At 34.8% G+C, this 27104-nt stretch overlaps 1 protein-coding gene across 13 annotated transcripts in view; it reads left to right on the top strand.

The window, feature by feature from the left end:
* The window catches only part of SLC4A10 (solute carrier family 4 member 10), a 277108-nt gene that overhangs the window by 98593 nt on the left and 151411 nt on the right, over positions 1–27104 (top strand). For all 13 annotated transcript variants that reach the window (XR_003684369.2, XR_003684370.2, XM_028508732.2 and 10 more), the window contains exon 2: positions 5321–5402. Coding sequence is in view for 11 of the 13 variants with exons in the window: in XM_028508732.2 (XP_028364533.1) it covers positions 5321–5402 (82 nt within the window). In the remaining 2 variants the exon portion in view is untranslated. The remainder of the gene's footprint in view (positions 1–5320; positions 5403–27104) is intronic.

The raw sequence follows: 27104 nt of genomic DNA, 5'->3' as shown, positions 1-27104 counted from the left end.
ACTGTGGAGGTCAAACTCTTGTCCAGGGTATCACTGGCAGATATGTTTTTCAGTGATCTCTAGGAGAGATCATATTCTTTAGGTCACAGTGACAGTAATAAGTACAGTTCTGTACATTGTGAAGAAACTAGTTCTGAGCTAGGATTAGCATAGCATTGGAAGACTTTCACCCCTGAACCTTTGAACCCTGAAGTTGACCCTGGGATATTTCATGTCAACTAACAAACTTTCCTGACCTAACCGTGTACTCCCCTGGCTAATCTTTGAAGTTTGCATGGGTGGAGTTTTTGAGCAAATGAGATAAGAGAAATGTTAAAGTTTTTACATGATGATTCACTTTGTACCTTTGTAGCCCTGATAGAGCATTTTAGTCTCCAATTCATATTCTCAGTTTTATTTTTTCTTACACATGTAAAGATGAAATAACACATTTACTTAGCATAAGTGAATGAAATTAATTGCCACCTCCCTAATTAGTTACTTTAGAAAGGAACTCAATGGCTTTTATTACAAATACATATGGGAGTAGCCAGAGTGGCTTATTGGGCCACTAGAATATATTTTATATGATTTAATTAATACAGTATATACAATAGATAGATTTAATTTATATTACTAGAGGTTGTATAATCTATATCTAGAGTAGATACCACATTTAAAATAACTAATTTCAAAGTAATATGCTGGTTAAAATAGGTGGCTTCAATTATTTCATGAAAATCTAACGTACTAAGTGCAATTCAAAGTTATACTTATATGCTTAGATTTCAGTTCAAGGAGTATTTTATTGAACTCTTATGATATGTTAATATCCAAGCCTATGCTTTCACACCTATTGTCCTATTTAATACAGCATAGTATGATTAGAAGTTAAAGAGATGACCCTTTTATATTTGTATAATACTTTAGCTTACATGTTAATGAACAAAAAAGGCTGACTCCAGAATAAATATGGATGCAAGTGTTGAATGTTAATACTGAATCTAAATGTTAATGTTTAATTTTATTTATTTCATAATTTAAAATAAAAGTTAATGAGGATATGGACAAGAAAACCAAGAAGTTAAAATCCTGAACCTACTTGGTATTGAAAAAAATGGTAATTTCTGTAGATTAAATAATGGATACATATATTGAATATTAACATTGAATCTATATGTTAATATCAATTTCTTGGTTTCATAATTTCAGATAAAAGGTAATGAGATGAATGAGAAAACCAAGAACTTAAAATTCTGTTTCTCTTATTTAATGAAGTGTAACAGTGCATTGTATTAAAGCAGAGTATGTAAATAATCTGGTGGAATATGTTAGAAAATACATGTTTTTAAAAATTTGTATTTTATTGATTATGCTGTTATAGTCATCCCAATTTTTCCCTCTTTGACTCCTCCCACACAGCACCCCCGACTCACTCAGGCAATCCCAACACCTTTGCTCATGTTCATGGGTCATACGTATAAGCTCTTTGGCTACTCAGTTGCCTATACTGTACTTCACATCCCCGTGATTATTCTGTAACTGCCTAGTTGTACTTCCTAATGCCCTCACCTCTTCTCCCATTCCCCGAACCCTGCTCCCATCTGGCAACCATCAAAATGTTCTCCATATCCCTGATTCTGTCTCTCTTCTTATTTGATTAGTTTGTTTTTTTAGATTCAATTGTTGATAGGTATGTGTTTATTGCCATCTTATGTTCATAATTTTGATTTTCTTTTTCTTAAATAAGTCCCTTTCATATAACATTTCATATAATAATGGCTTGGTGATGATGAACTCCTTTAGTTTTTCTTGTCAGGAAAACTCTTTCTATGCTCTTCAATTCTAACTGATAGCTTTGCTGGGTAGAACAGTCTTGGCTGTAGTTCCCTGCTTTTCATCACTTTGAATTTTTCTTGCCAATCCCTCTAGCTTTCAAAGTTTCATTTGAGAAATCAGCTGATAGTCTTATGGGAACTCCTTTGTAGATAACTGCTTTTCTCTTGCTGCTTTTAAGATCTCTCTTTATCTTTAACCTGTGGCATTTTACTTATGATGTGCCTAGGTGTAGTCCTGTTTGGGTCCAACTTGTTTGGGACTCCCTGTGCTTCCTGGACTTGTATGTCTATTTCCTTCACCAAATTAGGGAATTTTTCTTTCATTATATTTTCAAACAAGTTTTCAATTTTTTGCTCTTTCTTTTCTTCTTCTGGCAGCCCTGTGATTTGAAGTTGGTATATTTGAAGTTGTCCCAGAGGCTTCTTATCTGTCCTTGTTTTCCTTCTTGCTATTTTGATTGAATTTTTTTCTTCCATGTGTTCCACATTATTAATTTGATTCTCATTTTCATCCACTCTACTGTTGATTCTCTGTAAGTTTTTATTTATTTCTCTTAGTGTAATCTTTATTTGTGCCTGGGACTTTTTTATGCTGTGAAGTATCCAGTGAGTTATTTGAGCATCCTCATAACCAGTGTTTTGAACTCTGCATCTAATAGATTGCTCATCTGCATTTTATTTAGTTCTTTTTCTGGAGTTTTGATCTGTTCATTCATTTGGGCCATGTTTCTTTATCTCCTCATTTTCACTGCTACTGTGTGTTTGTTTCTGTGTATTAGGTAGTGCTGCTTTGACTCCTTGTCCTAGTAGCATTGCCTGTTGTAGAAAATTACACTCATAAATTGAATGGGGTGGAGTAATTAATTACTTAATTACTTTAAGTAATTACCTGGTGGGGCAATCTGTGTGAACCAGGTTGATGGAGTCTCAGATATGGTGCAGCCAGTCTGTGGATCTGTGTGGTAGAGGCCTCAGAAAATGAACAATGGCTGCTGCCTGGCCTCTGGAGTTTTGTCTGGGAGAAAGCTGTCTGCCGGTACTCACTTTAATGGCAGACACTTTGTTTCTCCCTGTGTACCACTGGTGTCTGTCAAGCTGCTGCCCTAGTGCTGGAGCCCAGACAGTGAGTCTGCATACATCCTAAGTCCATTGCAGACCCTTTAAGAGGTGATGCCTGTGAATCCTGCAGTTTCTTCCACTGCTCCAACCCCCAATGCTTTTTATAGCCAGAAGTTATGGGGACTTATGTCTCAGGCACTGGAACCCTGGGCTGGGTGGTCTGGTGTGGGGCTGGGAATCCCTTGCTCCTGAAATATCTCTCCCAATTTTATGCACCACACATAGGAGTGGGACTGTTCCATGCCTATTCCATGTCTCCATGTCTCTGCCCCTCCTACCCATCTGAATTAATGTGATTTCTTTAATTCCTTCATTGTTGAACTTCCATACAGCTCAATATTCTGAAGATTCTGGGTGATAGTTATTTTGTAGTTTAGTTGTAATTTTTGCTGTGGTTGTGTGAGGAGGTGAGCCATGTTTACCTCTCCCTCCATTTTTGTTGGAAATCTGCAATTGTTTTGGAAGATTTCCATTGTAAAATATAGTGAAATACTGTTCCCTTTGACCTTTGACAATTAATGCTTGATTTAGCTCTTGGAATTCTTCCTAAAAATAGCCCAAGGGGCACAGATGACTTCCAATGTAACTTATATTTGAGTATGTCTTGTACACAAGATAAGTGTGTTTTGTAAATGTATCAAGAGCAGAGTTTAAAGAGGCTGAAACTTGCATTTGTCTCATTCAGCAATTTTATATAAATCATGCCTTTAGTTTTTTCTATTGCTTTCATTGCTCAAATCAACAGATCTTTAAAACTTTGCCAAACAGAAAAGTAATGAGCTATGAATTCTGTCTTTATTTTTAGTTTTTCTCTCATCCATAGTGTAGGGTTCTTTTACTCTGATTTCAAACACTTTGCCCTGACCTGACTCAGCTCACATTTTCTGAAAGACAAGGGACTACATGATTTAAAACATGTCCTTCTGCTTTCCATTTTTCTGGTTTTTCTAGGCTGAAATATGTTGTCTCCAATTCTACAGTTGAAAGTACTGATTTGTAAAACACAGAGAATAAATTTTTATATCAAGATTATGTTTAGGAATTAAACTTTTAAAGAAGAAACAGAAATTTTGGAAGATTCATTCATCTTTTAGTCTACCTTTTCATTTCTCCTTTTGTTGTTAGTCTTCACTTTAAGACAATTTTAAATAGGTGTCCAAAATCAAAGTGTATTTTACTTTTTTCAATATCTTGTATTTTTCCATTCCTGCATGGTCAAAGTGAATTGTACTCTCCCTCCCTTCCATTATTTTATTGAGTACCAAATGAGTGTATTTCTCTGAGTGTGTATAAAATGTAGACAATAGAACCTCTGCCTTGCTATTTTAAATAGGTTGAAAAAAATAGAAACTGAATGGAAGTTTAATGCACCTGACTGGATTTTACAGTTTAGTTTGAATAAAATGCATTATATTGAAGCAAAATAATTAGAGTTGTAGTTTCAAGGGATTAGATCTTCCCAACCCCTTTTTTAATGGCAGTGGAATTATGTCAACTCTAGTATTAGTGGTGTTAATACTAATGATTTTCATATTTTCCATGTATAGTTCAAAATGTCATCTTGTTAATAAGAAATCTTTATCAGAGATAAAAATGCATGTAACTAAATTGACAAGAAAACTGTTTTCTGTTTTTCATCTCACTAACAAATGATGCCAACTGGACTGTTTGATTGCCTTCAATTTCATGGAAAATTGGTTGATATTCCTTCTCTGAATATGTGCAGCCAAATTAATTTTATATTCCTTAAACTAACACTTGACAATCAAATAAAATAATCATGTACAAGTGACTTAATTGAATCCCTAAAATATTAGATCATATTAAAAGTTTACTTTCCTGTTGTCTGTCTATGTGTTTATGTTTGTTTGCCTTTGTTCATTTGTTGCTTTTAGTTTTATACCCCAAGATGAGTGAAATCATATGGTTTTTGACTTCCTTTGCATGACTTCTTTTGCTTAGCGTGATGTTATCTAGGTCCATCCATGTTGTTGCAATGGCAGTATTTCATAGACATGGGCAACAGTATGGCGGTTACCAGAAGGAAAGAAGGGTGAGGGGATTAGTAAAGGCTAAAGGGGCCCAAGTATGATGACAGGAGATTTGACTTTGGGTGGTAAGCACATAATGCAACGTACATATGTATCATAAAATTGTATACTTGACATTTTATTAACCAATGTCACCTCAATATATTTAATTTAAAAATGTTGAAAATAAGAAAATGAGCTTCTAACCTTAAAATGCCTTTATTAATTTTAATCATATTGTTATTTCTTTAACATAGTTTATAAATAACATTTTTATCTCTGAAAAAAGTTTATTTTCTGCAATTAAGAGAATGTATGTACTATCATTTGGTTTTCTTTTTTCCCATCCCACAGAGAAATGATGAAGAGGCAGTTGTGGATAGGGGTGGAACTCGTTCTATTCTCAAAACACACTTTGAGAAAGAAGATTTAGAAGGTAAGACATTTCCCCTGCTTGGATAGCTCTTCCTATCTTTGTTTCAAAGTGAAATGTAAAATTCATCACGATATGGAGAATTGCAAAAGTTGATATTAGAGTAATGGTGGTGGTGGTTGGTGGATATGATGCAGTCTGGAATGCCAATAGGCAGACCTGAAAGTAGTAAGAACATTCATCCAGGAGACATTTACTGAACCTCTGCTACATTCCAGCCTGTGTTGTGTTCCACTCTTTCAATATTCCATGTTTTAAAGAATTACAATCAACTGGGGAATTAAAAGAAAAAAATTACATACTAGCACATGTGGCACTATGGGAGAGGGGAGAATAGGATAGCAGGCATGTCTAACTCAGCCTGCGCTGTCAGAGTCAGCTCTCAGTGGAAGAGTTAAAGACACTTTGGTGTTCTAATTTTACTCAGGTATCTATGGGAGAGAGCTGGAGGCGCCATTTGTTTGTGTCCTCAATAAGAAGGGAAAAAGGCAGAAAACTGTACTTGAACAACAGTAAAAAAAAGAAGGTCAGATACTTCAGCAGGGAGGTGGTGTGGACTTGTAGTAGCTTTGAAACCAAGTTGTACTGGTTTCAAATATTAGTTCTGCCTTATTTGCTACAGAAGCCTCAGCTAGTTAGTTAACTTCTCTGCACCTTCTTTTTCTCAAATGTTAAAATAAGTACAACAATGGAAAATATTTTCTAAAATTTCTATAATAATTAAGGGGAAAATACTTAGAATAGTACCTGACATAAGAGTTATATAAGTGTTGACAGTTATCATTACATCACAATTTAATGTATATACACTATTAGTTCATTTTTATTTTTAACCAGAAATTATTACTAGTGAGATACAATGTAGATGGTATTTTCATCTTTTGGTTGAAAAGTGAAACCCAGGTAATCTTAAGTAAAACTAATCAGAAAGAGCTGCTAATAATCCATCACAGCTGAGAAGTAAGGGTTTATTCCCCTTAAGAATTTTAATATAACCACTTAAATTGCAATTAAATTTATTGTTCTTTTGTTTTATCCTTAGCTATAACAATTAAATAACAGGAGAATTAAAATAATGTTTAGAGACAACTTTCCACAACTATACCTACTCTGTGTGCTTGACATTTTGTTTAGTGCATGGAATATCCAGGTCTGGAAAGGTTATACTTACTGTGTGCATGTAGTGTGATTTGCTATGCTAGCCATACTCATTATACGAATTGAAGGGAGTACAAATTTGCAAAACCTAAAGGGATTATGGATCATAAAATAATTATTTTTTGGATTTGAAATGCCATTATATCAGCAGCAGATTTATCTTCCTGCCTGTGTTATGACTTCAGCTACACTTGTATTTACTAAACACATACAAGGAAACCTAATAAACTAAGAAGTTAGTCTAAAAATATACTCAGTTCCAGGGAAAGGCCATCTTAGGTTGAAAGACTATGATAGATAATCCACACATGGATAATTGGAAATTAACAGTTAATAATTTAAAAATAAGTATAGTAGAATCCTGAGTGGCCCATTTGGATGGAAAATACATAATGCAAAAATAATATTTGATAATGTCATTTTAGTTATATAAACATGAATTATATACATTTTCTTTGGGAGACAGTGTACGATGCTTATTAAAAGAGATTTCTGATTGGCAAAACAATTCATAAACCAGATTTTGTTTTGCTTATTGATATTTATAGTGGATATTTTAATCCCAGAAATGAATAATTTTGCCTTACTGGTGATTGAAATTAACATCACAGAATGCAAGTATAATGTTACATTTAGACTTTTGAAGGAAAATAGGGAAACCCTTATTTAGATTGATTTTCTAAATATTGTTTTTGGTCCCAAACCGTACTACACAGGGAAACATCCAAGAATTGGAGGATACAATGGAGGGTTCTGCTGTGATGCACACAGCATGCAGAAAATAATGCAGGAGCAATGTGATAGATGGTGTGGTTTAGGAAAAATCAACTGACATCATAATATAAAATGGGTAGTGGAAGAGCGCCAATTAGGAAGGTAGCATTACTAGGGGTAATGGTGGTGGTAGTTTCTCCCTTTGTATAAAAGACCAGAACTCTACTTTTTAAGAGTATCTTCAGTAATGTAGATAAAACACATTTCATAAAATCTTCTTGCAATTAAAATTTAATTAATGAATTTAATTTTCCCAGCTTTATTGAGATGTAATTGAAATTTAAGGTGTAAGATACAAATGTAATGAGAAATAATTACTACAATAAGATTAATTCCATCACATCCATCACCACACATAACCACCTTCTTTGTGTATGTGTGGTGAACATTTAAGACTACTCTTATGGGGTCTCTAGGGGCTAGAGCCAAGAAACACATTTTTCAAGTATGTGAAATCGTACACAAGCTAAGACGTTTATGGCAATAACGGTGTAAAGAAAATAGTTTCTTAGGTATTTATAACATACAAATTATAATAAAATTCTCATTTTGAGTTTCAAAAAAAAAAGACTACTCTTAGCAACTCTCAAATATGTAATGCGGTATTGTTAACTGCAGTCAGCATGCTGCACAATAGATCCCTAGAACATATTCATTTTATAACTGGAAGTTTGTACCTTTTGGCCAGTGTTTCCCCATTTCCCCTATCCCCCAGCTTGTGTCAATCACCATTTCAGTTAAAATTTTAAATTTGATAGTTACTCTTTCTCAGAACTGTGTATATAAGGTCTGTCTGGGAAAAGTCCAGCCATTGTTAATATAATGAGATCAGTCTGTGTGGCATCAATGTAACCCGGCAGCCAAGGAGAGTGGACTAGAATGCACATGTGTGAACAATGATGACTTCACTTTACTAGTCAGTGGGGTCTGTAGATGCCACTGAGTGAGCATGTGTGTGTACTGTGTGGCCATCACATTCAAATGACTAAGCAAATAGAGCAATGAATTTGCAGCAGATTTTGTGTTAAGCTTGAACATTCCTCTGCAAAAACTATTTGAATGATTCAAAAGGCTGCAGCTATGGGTGAGTGAAAATTGGCAGTTTCGTCACGAAAATATACCCATTCATGCATCACATCCGGTGCAGAGTTTTTTGTCAAATCACTTAGGTAACTCAGCCCCCACTACAACCCAGATTTGGTGCTCTGCAACCAAATCTAGACTTCTCCCAAGACTAGAATAGCCTTTGAGAGGGAAGAGATTTCAGATCATCAATGAGATACAGGAAAATATGATGGAGCAGTTGATGATAATTTCAACAAAGGATTTTGCAGAGTGTTTTGAACAGTGGAAGAGACACTGGGAGAACTGTGTGAGGTTCCAAGGTGCCCAGTGTGAAGGAGACTAAGGTGACATCGTTCTATGTACAGTGTTTCTTGTATCTTGTGTTTTCTTCAATAAATGTGTCTATTTTTCATATTACATGGCTGGATACCTTCTGGACAGACCTCATATACATGTACTTAGCTAATGAAATTACTCGTGTAATTTAACATCCTGACTACACCTTGTAGAAGTGCCAGGTGGTTAAGTATAAAGTTCCAGATGAAATATGTTTAATGGAAAATGATTAACTGACCAAAATCAATAGCTTGGTGCATATGAATACTCTAATGTTATAGTATTCACATATATTACACATTGGGATGAATGATATGTCAAGTGTATAATTTTCTCCCTCTGAAACTATTTATCCTTTTTTTTACATATACTTTGTTTCATTTTTCTCGGTCTTATCCTTTTATTACATAAAATCAAGAGCATACAATTTTACTAGATTCTGTTAATTTTATTTTTTTCTATATCATATAGTCAATAAATTCTTTGAATCTATTTCAGGGGTGTCTGTTCTCATCCCTTCCTGTTTTCCTGCTGCCTCTGTTCTAATCTTTCCCTTTCTGTATACTGTGTACTGTGTGTTTCCCACAATCCACCCACCTTAATAGTGTTCTTTCTAAACATCCTTCTGCTTCCAATACTACAATGTAGTTGAATGCACTGAATCTAGGGATAATTACACCACTCAGGATTCTGAGTAGAGCAAAAATTATTCAGATTAACCAATTTTTATTTTTGGTTCCCACATCGTTGTGTGATTAGTAGTGTCTAAAGTTTAAGATTATAAAAGGAGTAATGTATTAATATCTTTGAAATTCTTTTTTGTACTTGCCCTTTAGTACATGTGTAGTAGACACAGTGGCCAGCTAAAATACACAATGCTCACTTAAATTTGAGTTTTACATAAACAAGGAATAACTTTTTGTATAGGTACACCATGTAATATTTTTATTTTTTTGAAATTTTTAAACTTGGCAACTCTCGTGGTGGATGTTATGATGAATCACCAATATGCCTGTTTTAAGGATGGAGTCACTTATTTTGCCAGTTGCCATAGGTGTTGCCTGCTGCTGGTTCATATCTAAATTCTCCCCCAGAAATTACCTTTAGCTGAAGGGCACTGCCTCTTGCCTATGGGCATAATGAATTCAATTCATGGTCAGTGAAGTTTAAAAGTCCCAGTTTGATACAACTTTGAAGGGTTGTCTCAGCTTCAGAGTCTCCTATGGAATCAATTGAAGCTTTCATTGCAATTGTACCATAATTCATTTTTTTCACTACCCAGTGCTGCTGCCCATATTTCCTCCCAGATGTTATTGTTGACTGTGCTCTTCAACAAACCTTTGGAATACTCTTCAGAGCCTGTTTCCTGAAGAAGTTGACCCACTTTTTTATTGATAATTTCCCTGGCCCCTGAACAGTACTAATGGACATATTTGGTAATTGGCAGGACCTTAAAATTGGTTTCTTAGCCTATGGGGTTGAGAAATATTGCAGAGAGTAAGAAGGTTCTGAAACTCCTTGCTGTGGCTATGATAGTAAATGAAAATCCGTATTGTGTCTGATGGGAAATGGCAGAGATTCCTGTCATTTTTAAACATCTAAAGTATGTACCAGCTTGGCCACTACAGAAACTTGTCAAATCCTAGAGGAGGTAGTGGAGTATTGCAAAAGCAGCCAAATGGTAGCATGAATCACAGCTGCTGGATCAGTTGTAGGATCTTTGCCAAAGGAGGTTAACATGGCCTCAGGTGCATGGTATGCAGCTGTGATCTGGCAATTACATTTTTTAAATTACTGTCAAGAAGGAGAACCAGAAATAAACATTCCCTTGGGAAGTACAACAATATATATTTATGGTCTTGCTCCTGGGTTGTGCTAATGCTACTTTCTTGTGTCATGATAGAGTCCAAAGGGATTTGGACTGAGTGGTATTCTATAGAGCATCACACTGGTTCGCTACATTGATTAAATGAGCAAGAAGTGGCAAGTGTGTTGGAGGACTTGATAAGATGGGTTCATTTCAGGGTATGTTCCCGAGCAAGTTTTATTAAAGGATGAAAGAATGTGCAACACTGTACTGAGCCTGAAACTCCAGGGTGGATAGATGAATAGGTGGGGTCAGTTTCCAATGGGCCCAATAAAAATCACCATTGCTCCTTCAGTTCCTCTTACTCACCTTGATTCTCTCTCTTTGCTGTTCATCCTGGTCCAGCCTTTCTCAGAATGAATGTGTGCACTTCAGATATGACCATTGTTATACCTTCTGCAGGCATAAAAGTAAATTAATGACAAGTCACTAAAATAGCATGTCCTATTAATAATTAGATGATACTAAAGAGAAAAATAATAGCTAAAGATGTTTGCTATTATTATAGCCATTTTGACTGACCAATTTCCAGTCAAGCTGATACTGTCAAACAACTGGATTTTTTTTAAATTAAAAAAATATTTTTATTGTGGTAAAAATGCATAACATAAAATTGACCATCTTAACCATTTGTAAGTATTTATTTCAGTAGTGTTAAGTATATTTACATTGTTGTGTAACCAATCTGCAGAACTTTTTCATCTTGGAAAACTGAAACTGTATACAACTCCCCATTTCCTCCGCCCCCACACCGCTAGCAACCACAGTTCTACTCTTTGTTCCTATGGATCTGACTACATACTTCTTATAAGTGAATCATGAAGTATTTGCTTTTTTGGGACTGGCTTGTTTTGCTTAGCACAATGTCATCAAAGTTCATCTATGTTCTAGCATGTGTTACAATTTCCTTCCTTTTGAAGTCTGAATATATTTCATTGTGTATGGAGTATATAGTGTGAATATATGTACACTATACACTAATATGTGTGTATGTGTATATATAGTGTGTGTATACATACTCTGTGTGTGTATATATATATGTAGTGTATATATAATATGTATATATACACACTTATGCTATATGTATAGTATATGTGTGTATATAGTATGTATATATAGTGTGTATACACATACTATATATAGCATGTGTACACACACACTGTACACACTATATGTATGCATATACTATGTATATACTATATATGTATATGCTATGTGTGATATACTATACACACATAGTATATGTATATACTATGTGTGTATATACATATATAGTATGTGTATATATACACACTGTACACTATATAGTGTGTGTATATATAGTGTGCATAGATATACATATTATATATACATATATACACACATACATGCTATATTTTATGTATTCATGTGTTGATGGACATGACTGCTTCTATCTCTTGGCTATTGTGAATAGTGCTATTATGAACATGGGTGTGCAAATATGTCTTAGAGATCCTGCTTTCAGTTGTTTTGAATACATAACCCATAAGTGGGATTGCTGGATCATAGGTTAATTCTATTTTTAATTTTTGGAGAAACTGCCATACTGTTTCCCACAACAGATAAACAATTTTACATTCCCACCAAGAATGCACAAGAATTGTATCTCTACATCCTCACCAACACTTGTGATTTTCTTTCTTTCCCTCTCTCTCTCTTTCCTTTCCTCCCTCCCCCTTCTCTTCCTCCCTCCCTCCCTTCCTTCCATAGTTCCTTCCTTTCTCCCTTCCTATATTAGCCCTCCTAATAGGTGTGAAGTGATATATCATTGTGGCTATTATTTGCATTTTCCTAATAGTGATGTTGAGCATCTTTTTATATGCTTTTTGGCCATTTGTGTATCATCTTTGGAGAAACCTGTCAAATCCATTATCATAAAGTTTTCCCCAATGCTTTCTTCCAATTTATAGTTTTGGGCTTAATATGTAGGTCTTTGATTCATTTTGAATTAATTTTGGTACATGGTACAGAATGCCTACAACCTGTACTCTTCATATTTCTTTGTTGCCTAACATTACACCTGTTACAGCTCATGTTCTCTCCACAGGTTTATTTCCGCCCAAATCATTGATATATAAAGAACCTATTTAGTGACTATTATTTTTCATTTTAAAATACCTGGTATTTTTTATAATCTGAAAACATAGAAAAGGCGGTAAAACCTCAGGAAAATTATTAAAGACTTTCTGTTAAAAAACTTTTAGATTGCCCCATACCAAACTGATGCCTTCTCATCTCCACTTATTAGTGATTTTCCTCCACACAGAATTAGAATGGCAATTCTCCCCATATACTCATATTACCTGATCTCTTTTGGTGGAATAATTATCTTCCTCCTCCCAACTTCTCTTTCTGAGTTTACACCCTTCCTTGTGCTATATATATTTGTTATTTTTCTTATTTGATTATAAGCTTGTTGAGGGACAGATCTTCTTCACCTTACACATAATTACATTCTCTCATGATATCCAGCACTTCCTCTTAAACTAGATAGGTGCTACAAATGTGTTGTATTGAATTGCATTTATATATAATTCAATAATATGTAACTAATCATGTAAGAAATTAAATTTATAAAATATAATTAGGTGCATAGTTAACACTCATCAAATATTTAATTATCTTTCAAGCAACATGTAAATACAGTAGTTTCTAATTATGTTTCACTGTATTAGGATAAATAAATCTGGTTACATTTTAATATGTTATTCAATAATTCATAAATTTAAAACTTTAGTGGAAAATGTAAACTAATCTTTAAATCTAAGCCTACATATTAAATAAAAATGACATTTTCTATATCATAGTTGCTTTTAGAAGATGTTAAATTACTTTAAAGCCAAGGATTTAATAGAGAAATTTATGCCCCATCTTCATATTCTTTTGCTCATTCCACTTGAGGAAAAAAATAGTTGGTTTACTAGTTTATTTTCCTTTTGGACCACTTCCTGTAAAGTGGACCCAAAGTCCAAGATAATGTAATTAAAGCACCTAGCACAAAGCAATCATAAAACATAATTCTGATTTATCAGTGGTAACAACCTCCTACATTCTTCATTTCACTCAATGCCTTCCTCAGCACTTAGGAGAACTAAAGTGGTTTTCTGACCACAATCATTACAATGTTCACATTGATGCATCTTCTCACAATATAAGCAGGAGTAGACAACCAGTCAATTAGGACTTTTCTCTTGAAGCTATCGTCATTCACCAATATTAATTAAGTGCTAATGGGACACAAACACTGCTTTATGCTCTTTATTCTCTAAGGAGGTTTAGATACTAGAGCTGTCAATAGAGCACTGGAAATAAATCACATTGGACACTTTGCACATAAATGTTTACATTTAAAATTATCAATGGATATAAATGCTAATAATAATGAATATGTATTGAATAGTCAAAAGAGGTAATGTGCTTGATTTTTTGAATAATATATGGCTGTAATTTTAGCAGTACAGGCATTACTGGACCCTTAATAGAACTGATTCCATTTTGGGTATGAGCATCCTGTGATTACTTTGTTGAGTGCTCTCTTGTCTTTTCTCCCAGAAACTTTGTTTACTCCCGCTTTCCATCTGTCCTCTTTTCTGTTTACCTAGTCATTCCTACTGCCTTAGTACACCAAAACTGCTAATGGCATAATGAAAAAAATCTGATTTTCTTTCCTTTCTTTCTCTATCATTTCTACCCCTTAATAAGTTTCAGGGGGGAAGATAATAAAGGAAACCAAAATGATTGAAATCCTAATGAGGGGAAGGTAAAATTTTAATTTTCTGCTGGTAAATTAAATTTTTGTTTGTTCTTGTCACAGGAAGATATGAATATTCTTTTTGACTACTTTAAAAACTTTTTAAAATTACATTAGAAGCATCTGTGATAAAATCAATACAGTCTTATTAACAAAAGATTTCTAATTTCTAGATAAAGTGTTTAGAATTATACCTACTTTTTCTTTGTATAACTCAGTTTTTTCTTATAATGATGAATTGCCATGATTTATTTAAATGATAGTATAGCAGGAAATTATTTTATGACATCGCAGTGATTAATACAAAACAGTAGTGCCAGCAATACCAACAGAGTTAATAACAATATTGATCATGAAAATGAAAGTCATTTTTAGTAAGTTGAGTTATTAACTTATGTTAATTATGTAAAAAAGCACTCTTTATTGCCAACTACAGTGGCTCTCTGTCCTCATCATTTTGAATTCTCTGTTGCTTTTAATCTTTTTTGTCATACCTTTTTTTTTAATTGAATTTATTAGTGGGGCATTGGTTTACAAAACCATACAAGTTTCAAGTGTACAACTCAACAAAACATCATCATCTGCACACTCCCTGCATCATGTACCTATGGGCCAAAGCAAATTCTTTTTTCATCCCAATTTCTCTCTCCTTTGCCCACATTCACCTTTCTCTCTGGTTATCACCCCACAGTTGTCTGTGTCTGCGTGTCATATATATGCTTTTTTTTTTGCTTAATCCCCTCACTTTTCATCTGGTCCTCCAACCACCCTCCCTGCTGACAGCTGTCAGTCTGTCCCATGTGTCCATGCCTCTGTTTCTATTTTGTTAGTCAGTTTATTTTGCTCATTGGATTCCGCTGTAAGTGAGATCATATAGTGTTTGCCTTTATTTGACTGACTTATTTTACTTAGTGTAATAATCTCCAGGTTCATCTATGCTGTTGCAAAAGGTTAAGATTTCTTTTTTCTTTTATTTTTCAGCTGAGTAATATCCCCTTATGTAAATGTACCACAGCTTCCCTTTTTCTTTTCATTTTATTTTTATTTTTATTTTTTATTTATTTGTTTTTAATATTTTATTTATTTATTTTTAGAGAGGGAAGGGAGGGAGAGAGAGAGAGAAAGAAACATCAATGTGCGGTTGCTAGGGGTTATGGCCTGCAACCCAGAAATGTACCCTGGCTGGGAATCGAACCTGGGACGCTTTGGTTCCCAGCCCGCGCTCAATCCACTGAGCTACGCCAGCCAGGGCTATTTTTATTTTTTTAATTTTAATCATTGTTCAAGTACAGTTTTCTCCCTTTTACTCCCATTCCAGCCCACCCAGCCCTTTTCATTTTATTTTAATAGCAGTGACAGTTAAATATGAAGTATAATAGAACATGGATAACTTTTTATCAAAACATTTTTTCTAATTTTTTTCAATACTGTGGAATTCCATTTTATTTTTTATTTTTAAATTTTATTTTAGCCCTGGCTGGCATAGCTCAGTGGACTGAGTGCAGGCTGCGAACCAAAGCATCGCAGGTTCGATTCCCAGCTAGGGCACATGCCTGGGTTGCATGCCACAGCCCCCAGCAACCTCACATTGATGTTTCTCTCTCTCTCTCTCTCTCCCTCCCTTCCCTCTCTAAAAATAAATAAATAAAATATTAAAATTCTTTTATTTTAATTGTTGCAGTGAAATTTTCTTTTACTCCCATCCCAACCCACCCACCCAGCCCTCCCCTTCTCCCTCCCATTTCCACCCACCCCTAGTTTTTCCACCCATGAGTAAGGACACCCATGTGTCCTTTATACTCGTTCCTGTAAACCCTTCCCCTTTTCCCCTGAAATTCCCTCTCCTCTCCCCTCTGAACTCTGTCAGTCTGTTCTTTATTTTGGAATTCCATTTTAAATGAAGACATCAGATGGCTGTCATAGGGAAAACAATTTGCAAAATTCAATGTACATGTAACCACAGCTTTTTTATTAATCCACTCATCTACTAATGGGCACTGGGGCTGCTTCCAAATCTTGGCTATTGTAAATAACACTGCAGTGAACATAGGGGTGCATATATTCTTTTGAATTAGTGTTAAGGATTTCTTTGGCTATATTCCCAGAAGTGGGATTACTGGATCAAAAGACAGTTCCATTTTTAGTTTGTTGAGGAAGCTCAGTGCTCTTTCCCACAGTGGCTGTACCAGTCTGCATTCCCACCAACAGTGCAAAATGGTTCCCTTTTCTCCACATCCTCACCAGCACTTGTCATTTGTTGATTTATTAATGATGTCCATTCTGACAATGTAAAGTGATATGGCATTGTGGTTTTAATTTGCATCTTTCTGATGGCTAGTGATGAGCATCTTTTCATATGTCTATTGGCCATCTGTATGTCCTCTTTGGAGAAGTGTCTACTCAGGTTCTTTGCCCATTTCTTAATTAGGTTGTTTGTCTTCTTGGTGTTCAGTTGGATGAATTCTTTATATATTTTGGAAATTAACCCTTTACCAGATGTATCATTGGCAAATATGTTCTCCCATTCAGTGGGTTACCTTTTCATTTTTTGATGGTTTCTTTTGCTGTGTAAAATCTTTTTAGTCTGAGATAGTCCCATTTGTTTATTTTTTTCATTTGTTTCACTTGCCCCAGGAGATATATAGGCAAAAATATTGCTACAAGAGATGTTTCAAATTTTACTACCTATGTTTTCTTCTAGGATTTTTATAGTTTCACAACTTAAATTTAAATTTTTAATCATTTTGAGTTTATTCTTGTGTATGTGTATGGTGTAAGTTGGTGTAGTTTCATTGTTTTTCATGTACCTGTCGAATTTTCCCAACACCATTTATTGAAGAGACTATCTGTACCCCACTGTGTGTTTTTGCCTCATTTGTCATATATTAATTGACAATAAAGGCTTTATGTCTGTGCTCTGTTTGGTTTCATTGATTTATATGCTTGTTCTTATGACAATATGATGCTGTTTTGAGGACTACAGTCTTATAGAATAGTTTGATACCATTGTTCTTTTTTTTTTAAGATTTTATTTATTTATTTTTAGGGAGGGAAGGGAGAGAGAAAGAGAGAGAGAGAGAGAAACATCAATGTGTGGTGGGGGTCATGGCCTGCAACCCAGGCATATGCCCTGACTGGGAATCTAACCTGCGACACTTTGGTTCGCAGCCCGCGCTCAATCCACTGAGCTATGCCAGCCAGGGCTTGATACCATTGTTCTTCTTTTTTAATATTGCTGAGGCTATTTGGAGTCTTTTGTGGCTCCATATAAATGTTTGAAATATTTTTTCCAGATTTGTGAGATATGCCATTAGCATTTTAATAGGAATTACATTGAATCTGTACATTGCTTCAGGTAGTATGGACATTTTAATGATGTTAATTTTTCCTATCCATGAACATACTATATGAGTCCACTTATCTGTATCTTCCTTAGTTTCTTTCTTCAGTATCTTATAAATTTCTGCGTATAGGTCTTTTACCTCCTTGGATAAATTTACTTTTAAGTATCTTACTTTTTGTTACAATAATAAATGGGATTGTTTTCCCAATTTCTTTTTCTGATAGTTCATTTTTGATCTATAAAAATGCCACCAATCCCTGAATATTAATTTTGTATACTGCTGCTTTGCCAGATTCACTTATTAGATCTTGTAGTTTTCTGGTGGAGTCTTTCAGGTTTCTATGTACAATACCATGTCATCTGTGAATAATGACAGTTTTACCTCCTTCTTTTTTCTATTTGGCTGCCTTTGATTTCTTCTTGTCTCATTTCTGTGACTAGGACTTCCAGTACTATATTGAATAGAAATGGTGAAAGTGGACATCCCTGTCTTGTTCCTGACCTTAAGGGAAATGCTTTTAGTTTTCTCTGTTGCTTTTAAAACTTTTGACTAAACCTTTGTTTTTACATCTCTCTTTTCTCATCTCTCCCCCTTTGCTTCTCTTCTCCATCATGTCTTCCTTGGTATTTTGTGTTTTATCCACTGGCCCCGTTTACTCTGTATGACATTTGTTTTTCCCCAAATTAAAATACCTCTCACAGTTTCATTGTTTTAAAGTTATTAAAATAATATTAACTTAGAAAATTCAAGCAATGTAAACATTTGTAGGAAGGCAAACAAAACAACTCCAAATGCCACCACCTATAAATAATACTGTTAATATTCTGAACACAATAACAACATAAATACTTTAAGCAAAATATTAAGTTAATTATGTGTTATAAACACATGTAATAACTAATTTACATATATAAATGGAATTATAGTTCATTTTTATCTTTTAAATTACTCTTTTCTGATTCAAAAAGTTCAACATCTTTCCATGTTAATATAAATATTATCTATTTAAATTGCACTTAATATTTCATTGTATGGTTGTATGATGCTTAATTTATCAATCCTTATCAGTGGACATTTGGACTATTTTTCATTTTCCTATTTTACACAAAGCTGCTATGAACGTGATTGTATGTGTATCTCTGTGCACTTGATTTCCCTGATATAATTCTCAAGAGAATCAATGGGTCAAATGATTATAAAGTTAGTATTTTGATACATTTTTATATTGTCTTCCAGAATGATTGTACTCAAATATACTCCTATTAACATAATGTGGGAAGTTCCATCTATTTCTTCAAACCTTTGACAGGTCTCGACTATCTTTTTATTTATTTATTTTATTTTTTTATTGTTCAATTACAGTTGTCCCCATTTTCTCCCCCATTGCTCTCTCCTGCCCTACCGGCCCCCTACCTCCCACATTCCAATCCTCCCTCACCCCAGTTGTCTTTGTCCATGGGTCCTTTATACATGTTCCTTGACTTGACCCTTCAACTATCTTTTAAATGTTGGTTTTTCTCCACATATGTCCCTGATTTTTTCCCCTCATTCTTCATAATCTCCCCAGTTGATTCACTTCCTAGAATGTTTTGTCCACCTATAAGTGCTGCAGGAATCCATAAGGACTCCAGATGTGTCCTGTGGACCTTTATACAATGAATAAACCCAAGGTAGGTCCATGGAAGAGGGTGAATATGACAGAGTAGAGGTCATCTTGTACAATATTAGTTGAGAAAATAGTTCAAGGTGTAGTTAGCAAAAACATGACTGCTAACTTAAAGTATTTGAAAGATTCTTATATGGAAATAGACTATCATTTTATGTTACGTGAAAATAGTAAAGTTTTATATGAGGAAAAAATCTATTAAGTTTTTAGAATTGCTCTACTGCACACGTGGCAAACACAAGGCCCACAGGCTGAATCCGGCCCTCCACCTTGTTTCTACCTGGCAGCAGCGCCCTGCTCTCGCTTTACTGTTAAGTAGTTAAATTTATACAGTCCTAAAATTACTTTCAGCCTTTTAAAGGCAACCGCGAGGCTGATGTGGCCCCTGGTTAGACACCCCTGCTCTATTGGATATGACTACTTAGAAATATTTAGTTTTAGAAATGTTAACTTCAACTCTTTTTACTTCATATGTTAAAATGAGAGGTTGCAATTAGATGATCTCTAAAGATTTTTCCATCTCTGAATTCTATGATCTTTAAGAGAACTTTTAGAGTGTGTTTTAAAATGTATGTTCCTTGTTAATTCTGACTGACAAGAAGAGTTCATCAGTTTTACATTTGAAAAGGACTCTTCACCCTGTATAAAAGAAGGGTTTAAAAATGTCCTATAAATTATTTATGCCTCTTGAAAACCACAGAAACTTATTTTGTGTCTTGTTTCTTTATAAATATTTTATTATTTATGCTATTCCAGTTGTCTCACTTCCTCCCCTTTGCCACCCTTCACCCAACCCACCCCCCACTTCCACAAGTCATGTCCACACCGTTGTTGATGTCCATGGGTCCTTCATATATGTTCTTTGACTAATGCCTTCACCTTCTTTCAATCATTCCCCACCTCTTACAGTTGTTGGTCTATTTCATGATTCTGTGCCTCTGGTTCTATTTTGCTCATTAGTTTATTTTGTTCATTAGAGTCCTCTTATAAGTGAGATCATAAGGTATTTGTTTTTCCCTAAGTGGCTTATATATTTTTTGAAGAAAAAAGAAATTAAAGTAGGGTAGATGAGGTTTGAAAAATACCACCTAATATAAATTTTTTAATCAAAAGCTTATGTCTGACTTTATCATCTTGAAATATATAATTAGATCATATTTGGTTAACATTCAAAATGTAATGACTCAGAGGTACTACCTGCCTGATAGTATTATGGAAGTATATTGTATTTCTTCAGGAATTCTCCCAAGGTTCCCAAGAGTTAATTCATCTAAATGGTTGAATCAGACTTTATTGTCTCTAATCTGTCGCTACCCTCAGTGAGAATAAACTGAACTTCATATTTATTCATTCATTCATTCACTCATTTATTCATTCCTCCAACTCTCCACTGTATGCCTATTATTAAATGCCAGATCCTTTCCCAGGTACCAATGAATCAGCTGTGAAAAATAAAAGATAAAAATATGGACTTTATATACTAGATTTGCCCCTCAAGTTTGATCTCAACAAACATTTAACACTGGACAGCCTAACCTATTAGTGTATTTTCAGTTTCTTCCACCACCAGGTAGAAGAAATCTGGTGGCATCCAAGAAGTAGAGATAATGCAAGTTGCACTAGAGTTATGTGACTGCCTACCATCATTTGGTGCAAGGCCCTGTCCACTGAAGCTATTCATCTTCATAATTTATCTGACAGTGTTGTCCCATTAGCTACACTACCTTCTCTTCTATATACATACACACCAAAACCCACCTTGAACCTTAAATGTTAAACTTCTTAGTGACCCAAGCCATTAATATCCCTTATTGTAAGGGCACACATATGTGCCTTTCTCCACTCAAGGTAAGTTCCTTAGTACCTAAGTGACTTTGTCAGAAAGGCCTTTAGCATCAATTACATGGTGGCATAGGCCAGCTGTGTGTGTGTGCACACACCCTTTGTAATGCAATGGGTGCTGTTGAATTTGGAAAACAGGCCAAACTTTCTTCCCAGTGGTGATGTTTCCTCCAGATGAGGGTGGAAGTAAGGGAATGTTATCCATTCCTACTTGTCTTCATTTATAACACTGTACTGTGTTCAGATATGGTTTAGTAATTTTAACTCTCAGAGCAAAGGAATTTGGGTTTAGCTTCTCTTCTTCCAAATAGACTCTTTGTATCTTGCCTAAACCTGAGGATAAAAATGGATGCAGGAGGGAGGATGCCCCCTAATTTCACTTTCCAACATCTTAGCCTTATGCTTTTCCATCACCCCAAATGATTATTTTATATTCTCCACTCAAATGTGGGTACTTACTCAATGTCCATGTAATTACTGACCTGTGCAAAGTGGATCTTTCCAGAAAGTGAAGTCAGCCTTATTAAGGTAAATTGATCATATCACCTCTAAGTATAGAAAATTGTCCATTGCAGGTTCAATTCCCAGTCAGGGCACATTCCTGGGTTGCAGGCCATGGCCCCCAGCAACCGCACATTGATGTTTCTCTCTCTCTCCTTCTCCCTCCCTTCCCTTTCTAAAAATAAATAAATAAATAAAATCTTTAAAAAAAAAAGAAAATTGTCAACAACCTAAAAAAAGAAAGAAAAAGAAAAATTAGGAAGTTTCATCTTTATAGTTTCATCAGGCACCAGGCAGTGTTGTTCTGATCACCCTCCCACTCAACATCCCCTGCCCCCCTACACAGCCTTGATTTGTGGCATTTGCCAATTTTAACGAGCCAATTTCACATCATCAAGGTGTTTTCACTGAACACATAGCTAAGAAGAGATGTACACACCTGACTCTGGAGACTAGTGCCAGCTTACATGTATGTATAGTAGTGTGTAAGTCATTGTTTTCATCCAAAATTTCCTGTAAAAAAATTGAAAAATAAGAAACAGTTTCTATATGTCAGTATGAACCCATGTTTATTGCAAGGAATGTTTAAGGAAATAACACATGATTCTGTTTACTTCCTGATGAAAACGAATTAAGTATGCTAATACATATCTCTGGACTATGTGTGTTCCCGCACTGCCCTTTTTCACTTGCCGATACAAATACTATTCCTTTAAGCCCATTTTTCTATGAGCCAGTGTTTAAATTTTTCAGTCTACTGCAGCATAAAATATTGTAAAAAGTGGTTAAGGTTTAATAATTAATTATTCAAGAAATACTTGCTGCACTCTTAATATGCCAGATACTAAAAATATAAACAGATTAATCAGACCATACTGCCTCCAGTAGATCCTATCATAGGCACTATATACCTGATTATATAATTAGTTATTTAATTGGAATTTTGAAAAGTTTTATTGGAAGTTCAGGTGCTAAGGGAAAACTTATTGGTGGTTATGTATAATAAAATTAGACATATTTGATAGACCTGATTACATGGTGACATAAAAGTTCCTAGAAGCAATAGAGGGAAAAACCAATGCCCAAGTACTCTCCAGGCCTTTGTTTCTATCATGTTTGCTAATGTCTCATAGGTCAAAACAAGTCACACAGACAAGCCCAGATCTATAGGTTGGCAGAATAGATTCTACTCTTGATGGGAGGAACTGCAAAAAATATTGTGGCCATTAGAAACAAAATCTACCACAGCATCTACTTATTTGCAAACACCCATACAGGAATAAAAAGTGTTTTTCATCTTTGCTTTTAGATGTTTTGTTTAATTCCTTCAGTTCCACAGGTGAATCTTGCAACTGTCTTCATGGAAATCTGTTTCCTCCTCAACGACTCTTCAGTTTTTCCAAGCAATCCTTTGTGTCCTTTATTACTATAATTCCCTGAATAAGCCACTTTCTACATGTGCATGTCTTTCAAATTAATACAGTGCAAAAGTAAATCTGGAAAATTGTATAGTTTTGCATTTTTGCTCATTTCCCTGAAGCAAAGTGGCAGGCTGTTCAGAAATCATGACTTAGTTAAAATGAGGTTGAGGAGGTAAGAAGTACCACCTTCTCTTTTGTATTTATTTTTTAAGTATCCTAGGACATATGCCCTCTCTTTTCTCCTTCTTCGTTGCAAAATAAAACAAAAAAAATATGTGTTTTAAAGTAATAGTGAAATTGCAAGCTTTTGTCATTACAAAAATGGATGCCCTATGTCTACTTTTTCCCCTGCTCCAACATCCCCTAAAAGCTTTTCTTTTTTGCCCACACTATCTGTTTTTTGTTTTTTTTTTTTAGATTTCGTACTCTTCTGCTAATCCAGAACCTACTTACTGTGGCCCAGCTCGAGTCATACGTTCTCCAGAAACTTTCCTTACTTGCCCAGGTTATCCTTGGTTTCACTGCTATGAACTCCTACAGAATTTAAAGCCTGGTACCACATAACATTTGCTTTAATGCAGTTTTTTTTTTACTGTTTTTATTTGTATTATTTGCTGCTGTCCTCTTTGAATTTGAGCTCTCAACGATTGGATGGTTTTCCTTTTTTAAGTGCAGGTGTCATATCCTGTCATATAACCTATCAAAATTGCGAGTTCCCCCGTCCCTTTTTCTCAGAAAATATGTATTAGGATTCATTCATTTATTCAAGAAATGTTGAGGCTTACTATGTTCCAAGTTAAAAAATAATATTGCTATCTCAAGGTACAAAGCATTACAGTTGCTATTTTGCTCAAGACAGTGTTACAAACTTATAGGAAATAGTATTTTTGAAAATATGTCACAGTAACATCTAAATTTGTAAATCTCAAACAACTTCTTTTTTAAACTGTGGCTTTTCCATGAGCAACTCTGGCACTTTCAAAATATCTATTTTCTATAGAGAATAGCCACAGTCATGCAGCCATTGTTTTGCATTGGTTGCAAATATGGCCCTAGGGTTGAGTGACTCTGACCAGCACTGGTGTTTGACTTTCTAATTCAGCAAAACAACTGCAAGAAACAACAGGGCAGTAGCCTAATAGTAAGTCTTTGCTTTGCATACACACAGTCACTCACACCCTCTTGGTCTCTTTTCTTTCTCTCTGTTGCTTTCCCTCAGTGAGAATTTGTGTTTTACTTAGAGTTCTTTGATATATTATGATAAATGATGCCTTGTTATGTTTTCTGACTGTTAGGCTCTCCATGCAATTAAAAAGATCACATGCTCAGTTAGCTTAATGTATTTGACCTTTTCCCAAGATTGACGCATCCTAAATAAAATGGCTGTAGCAGCTCACTAATTATGTACCAGCTGTGTTGTATTCATTGCATAGAAAACAGAAAGCTTGACTCCTTCCCTGCCAGCTAAATAAAATAGTTTGTTAGTATTATTATTAATCACAGTAAATCACATTTCCATCCCCAAATGCATCCCTTTTCTCACTGCATTTTGTAAACACTATACTATGACCACAGCCACATCAACAGTTGTTTTACTACTGGTATCTCTTATCTAATAAAAATATTTACAGTAGTCCTGGACCTTCTCAACAAGATAATATCCACACAAGTTAAATATCAAATCCCAAGATTTGTTAGCAAGATTTGTGCTCAAAAAGCAGTGTTGTTTGAACAATGAACCCTTTGTTTTTCTAATGGGGAAATTGTATTTTCTCTCAACTAACATACAGGTAAATTCTACATAAAATTTAGTGTTCTATGCTTATCTCTAAAAAAAACCACAACTCAGTATTGCTGTTCTATTCTTCCTAATATTTTCAGAATATATTCACATCTCAATGATCTGCATTTTTATTACTTTTGGGTTTTTTAGCATGATATAAAGTTAATTTCTTAACTGTTTTGACTAATTTAAAAAATGCTCATTTGAAAGGGTGCCCCCTTTAAACTAAAATTTTGGCCTTTATCATAAAATTAAAATTATTCCTAATAATTTTTAAAACTAATTTAGATTAGGTTTAATAAATTCCAAGTCATTTCAGAATAATAACATTTATTACTGAGTTTCTTGATTTTTTCTTCTTAAGTAATATCTATGAGAATTAAAATTCAAGTTTGAATATAGCATTATAGGAAAAATTTATGGTAATATTAACCTGGAAATGATATTTATTTAAATACTGTTTTCCACAGAATCTGAGCTCACTTTCTAGTTCCTTAGGTCAGGTTATTACAGTTGGGATAAAAAAGTTGTCAATGTAGAAAGAAGCAGGAAGAAAATGAAATAGGACAGGAAAATTTTATTTTGCCTTTGCATTCATTTAAAACACTGAAGGTGAGGACAATGAAAGGGAAAGGGAACTAACAAATATGGGTATCTACTATGTTATAGGCCTTGTGTTTAATATTTTTTGTCTATTGTGTTATCTCATACAATCTTTGTAGAAAACCTCTAAACCCATTGATAATTTTTATACCTATATTAATATTGTCCTGAAAGCAAACATGAGGTTTTGGGGTCAGATGCAGACTATTATTATTACTTACAGCAATAACCACATTGGTCTCCACGCCCCATTCTTCCCCTTCAGTGTGAGGTGGCACACACAGGAGGAGAGCTCTAAGATTACGAACCTGGGAATTTGGATAGGAATTTGGATACAGAAGACTGTATAGCAGTCTTCTCCTTTACTGAGAGAGGGAGAGAAATGTTTTCTCTCTTATGCAAATCAATCTCAGGAAAAATGGGGAAGGCCCCCAGTTTAAACCCTTTGAAATATAAACCAGTAGCTCTGGGGCTTCATTATCTTCGAAATGGGAATACGTAAATCTGGGAGATGTGTCTGTATCTCTTTAAGATCTCTATTCAGTGAATCTTTAACTTCTGAAGCTTATCCTTTAACCCAGATTCCACTGTTCTTTGCTTTAGATAACTTAATTGTGCAGAAACATGAAAATATTTTCTCTATGGCTTTATAACCATAAATGTGGTAGTTTCAATACTGTTGCAATGAGATTTGTGGCCATTAGCTTTGTTTCTGTTCTTACTTTTATGAATGAATTTACTAGATAATACAGTATGTCTGTTATTTATATGTTTTACTTAAAATGTGTCTACTTATGCAAAGACTTATATACTCAGTCAAAATTTATTGAGCACCAAGAACTATCAAGCACTGTTTTGGATCTTTTTGTCCAGCTGGAATATATTTAACAAGACAGTGGGAAGTTCCCAGGATGGCAGTGAGCACAGTAAGGAGGCCTTATGGCTGGTGTGAGGGGGAGTGAAGGGGATATCAGCAGGAGGGGATTTGGAACTACAGGAGTGGGGCATGCAGATCACAGATGACCTTGTAAAGCATTAACAAACCCTCGGCTTTTTCTCTGAATGCAATGGAGTGACATCAGAAAGTTTAGATAAGGAATGACATGATCTAACTTGCATTTTAAGGGGATGACATTGGCTGCTGTGTGGTAGAACAGACTGCCGGGACTGAAGATTGACTTGAGAAGCCCTGTTAGGAAGCTATTGAAATAACACAGGTTGGGTGTGATGTGGCCCTGACCAGAGTGGTAAAGTAAAATAATAAATGGAATAATTCTTGGATGTATTTTGAAAGTTGTCCCAACAGATTTCCCAATTGATTGGTTATGGGCTTAACAAAAAAGAGGAGTCTTTTATGGTTCCAAGGTTTTGGTCTGAGCAACTAGAAAAATGTTTTGTCATCAACTGAGATGGACAAGATTGTGGAGGAACAGCTTTTTGGAGGGAGTTGGGATGGCAGCAGATTAGGAGTTCAGTCCTGAACATGTTTATTTTAAGATTTCCTTTGGACATACCGTGCTTGTGTCAGGAAAACAGTTGGATATGTCAGTTTGGAGTTTGGAAAAAAGGCTTG

This window comes from Phyllostomus discolor, chromosome 4, assembly GCF_004126475.2.
Source record: "Phyllostomus discolor isolate MPI-MPIP mPhyDis1 chromosome 4, mPhyDis1.pri.v3, whole genome shotgun sequence".
In the NCBI taxonomy this organism is placed as follows: Eukaryota; Metazoa; Chordata; class Mammalia; order Chiroptera; family Phyllostomidae; genus Phyllostomus; species Phyllostomus discolor.
This window is presented reverse-complemented; position numbering and strand designations above follow the sequence as displayed.